Source organism: Chanodichthys erythropterus, chromosome 3, assembly GCF_024489055.1.
Source record: "Chanodichthys erythropterus isolate Z2021 chromosome 3, ASM2448905v1, whole genome shotgun sequence".
NCBI classification, from domain to species: Eukaryota; Metazoa; Chordata; class Actinopteri; order Cypriniformes; family Xenocyprididae; genus Chanodichthys; species Chanodichthys erythropterus.
The window spans coordinates 58490930-58494518 of NC_090223.1; the positions used below are offsets into that span (position 1 = coordinate 58490930).

General features: G+C 37.2%; 1 protein-coding gene across 1 annotated transcript; it reads left to right on the top strand.

The window, feature by feature from the left end:
• The first annotated feature begins 2346 nt into the window (after positions 1–2346).
• On the top strand, positions 2347–2958 carry LOC137005107 (gastrula zinc finger protein XlCGF7.1-like). Its single transcript, XM_067365893.1, has one exon. It carries the CDS (start codon positions 2347–2349, stop codon positions 2956–2958), a length of 612 nt encoding a protein of 203 aa, XP_067221994.1.
• Positions 2959–3589: the final 631 nt, after the last annotated feature.

The following is a 3589-nucleotide window of genomic DNA, read 5'->3' on the forward strand; positions in this document are numbered from 1 at the left end:
GTAAAGCTGCTTGAAAACTATGTGTATTGTGAAAATCACTATACAAATAAATGGGAATTGAACTGAACAAGTTTATGTACACTGAATCAGTCTAAGATGTTTTTGTGTGAAAGCCCAGAGAATCACCAGAAAGGTTTTGATGAAGTGTCATTCTTAAAACATCTAGCAACCGTCGTAAAACCATTAACACAGAAACATATAGTATGCACTTCCCCCACCAGGTTGACTCACAAACATCTTCACTGTGAGTTAAATAAATAAATGCTTTTCATTCTTTTGTCTTTTTAACAATGATCATATCAATGTGTTTGGAAACAGATACAGATTTTCTAAAAAAAAGAAAATCTTCCCAAACAACACCTATTCTGTGGTGTATAGGTAATGAGGACTCTTTGGCTTGATGAATATTTCTGATTCTTTGTCTTAGGCACTAATGTTAACCTATAGTTCAGGTACAACTGATCGTACTATGATGGCAATACACACACACACACACACACACACACACACACGTTATTTAAATGGATATACCCATTGTTGTGTTGGGGGGTGATTGTCTATCTGACTGTCTTGACCCAAATATTTTGACTCAATTAACATATACTGTATTGAACAGCCATTACTATTCCTGGTGAGGTGTAAGCATAACACAAACTAGGCTTGGGTGTCTTTTAACACAACCCGCAATCAAAGAAAGCACGGTCACAGACATGACACCTTTTGCACCATCAGACTGGAAGGAGCCACCAGTCAAGGAAGGAATAATCATAAAACATCATTGTTGAGTGAGAGATGTGATACCCTATCAAAAGTCAGAAGTCTCCCCCTGTTTGATCTGCTTTTTAACACGTACAGACAACAGCTTGGGAAGTCATACAGACACTGGTATAGGAAGTCACATAGCCACGTCACAATGTAACACCATGGGTCATATATTACCTGACATATGTCCTGACATCTGACAACTGTCAGTCTGAGAATTATGAGGGTGCAATAAATCATGTGCAAAAGTCATAAATCATTCAAAAGTGACACAAGGTATATGTTAACACTACTTTAATGTTTGAGATTTAAGTAAGACCGGCTCTTCCACAATCTTCTCTAATAATGTTCTAATCATAAGTCTTTTTTTATGCCAAGGCCCCCCTCCTCTCCGAATCAATACTGCATGGCCCAACTCCACCCTCCCAACCACCCCTTGACTATTCCTAACATTTCACAGATTTAGGAGCTGGTTGTAGTGCTAAAATGCTCTGTAAAACACTCTCAGAGTGTAAAATACTTCTCAAAATTAGAAGTCCTACATTTGAACTGACACGCCCATTATTTAGAAGAGTTTCTCCAAGTTAGTAGCTATTTTTAGTGTGTATACTTTTATGTCCTGATATACAAAACCATATAATTCAAAAGGGTGTCCTTTTTATCACCTGACTGTTTGAATGGGGACTTGAGGACAAGTCTAAAAATCTACAGCCCCATGACTGGTCAAGGTCATGTGACTCTATAGGTAGTATTTTGCAAATGAAGTCTCAAAGGTGAATATGGATTATTGAATATTTAATAACAAAATAGCATGTGAAATGTTTACAGTTCAAATTGCAGCCTAAATACATGAGCATGTAGAGTCAGATGGCAAAAGCAGGTCATTTTTTACATCAAGGGGCAGTTTGTGTAATGGAGCTTAAAACCTCACTGAAATTCCTCACATACTGTTTCTATGCAAAACTGATCATGGTTCAATTCAGAAGACACTATTTTAGTAATATTTTAAACATGTTATGTTGGTTATTTTATAGTATTTTGTTTCGTTTTCTCTCTTGTGGTGTTCTGCTGTCTCTCACTTGCATCTGTGAGTGTTTTGCTTTCAGGTTTGGTTGAGTTGTAACTCCACCTGTAAGTGATGTGTGGACCATTGTGTCGGGTCATTCCAAAGTTATAAACACATTCTGCTTGCTCCCTGCCAAAAATATTGCCGGTTTACTTTTAATAAATAATTACATGGAATTGATGTGAGATGATTGTTTGGTATGATGGTTGAATAGGGAGTAACCCCTTGTTTATTTATTTATTGCATCTTAACTCCTCGAACAGGGGTCTCCAGCCCTGTTTTTTTTTTTTAATAAATAAATAAAAGGTTTAACTGCCAGCTTGACATTTTGAGACATGCCCTAAAGCAAGTGAAGAGTTGGCAATATTGAGAAGGTTTCTCATATTAACACCTCTTATAGTAGCTAAGAGGGTGAAGGATCTACTTGTATGTTGGTTTTTACATCTATAAATGTTTTGATGTCTGTTGCTTTGTGCCATTAAAGTGGGGTTAACTTCTATTTGTCATTTGTAGACCTGATGGCATTGAAAGAGGAGACTGAAGTACTGACTGAAATAGAAAAGAAAGATCAATATAAGAATCATCATGATTTCATAACTGGAGAAAAATCTTTCAGTTGCTCACGGCCTGAAAAGACTTCCTCACGAAAAAGAACTCAAAAGACATGGACTAGAAGTCACTTCATCTGCCAACAGTGTGGAAAGAGTTTTAATAAAAAAGGAAACCTTAAAACACACATGAGAATTCATACTGGAGAGAAACCCTACATGTGCTTTCAGTGTGGAAAGAGTTTCATTCAAAAAGGAAACCTTAAAGCCCACATGAGAATTCACACGGGAGAAAACCCTTTCATCTGCCAACAGTGTGGAAATGGATTCACTCTAAAATCAAGTCTTTACAGGCACATGAGAATTCACACTGGAGAGAAACCCTACACATGCCAACAGTGTGGAAAGAGATTTAATAGAAAAGCAAATCTTAAAACACACATGACAATTCATACTGGAGAGAAACCCCACTTGTGCTTTCAGTGTGGAAAGAGTTTCAATCAAAAAGGACACTTTGAAGACCACACAAGAATTCACACTGAAGAGAAGCCTTTCATCTGCAAACAATGTGGAAAAAGTTAACCAAAAAGGTAGGGCTGGGCGATGTATCGAATGCTTTTGTCACGCGCATTTCTTCAGTAAAGCCGGTTCCCTGATTGCCGCTAAATCGCCATCACCTGCTTTCAAATGAAGCGGCATTTAATAGACAGAGCCGTAGTTCACTGATAAGACACGCAATATCGCGTTCAATATCGATATGTATCGCCGTCGATACAAAAAGGACTTCTTATCCGACACACAAGAATCCACACTCGAGAGAAGCCATCATAGTTGTCACTGTGAAAAGACTTTCAAATATAAAGAAACACTTGATTACCATGAGGATTCATGTATGAGATAACTGTTTTTTCATCAGCGTAGAATGTTTTTCACTGACAGAAATCATCTTAGGAATCATGTAATAACACCAGAAAGAAGCAGAAATAAAGCAAACCTTGAGGTTCACATGTACCTGATATACTTCTTTCTTTCTTTGCTCTGGGGTTTATAAGAAGTTTACAATAACTGAGAATTGTACTTGGTGAACATCCGTAATGCTATCAGAAGTCAGGAGTATTCATTTTAGCATTAAATTTCATTGTTAATGACAATGTGAAGCGGAGTGGTAATTACTCGGTTGTAAATCCCTTTAGTGAAGTAGTAAAGTTTATTT

What these genes read in the sequence shown, in the direction of transcription:
- LOC137005107 (XM_067365893.1), top strand. Translation starts at nt 2,347, where the DNA reads ATGGCATTGAAAGAGGAGACTGAAGTACTGACTGAAATAGAAAAGAAA.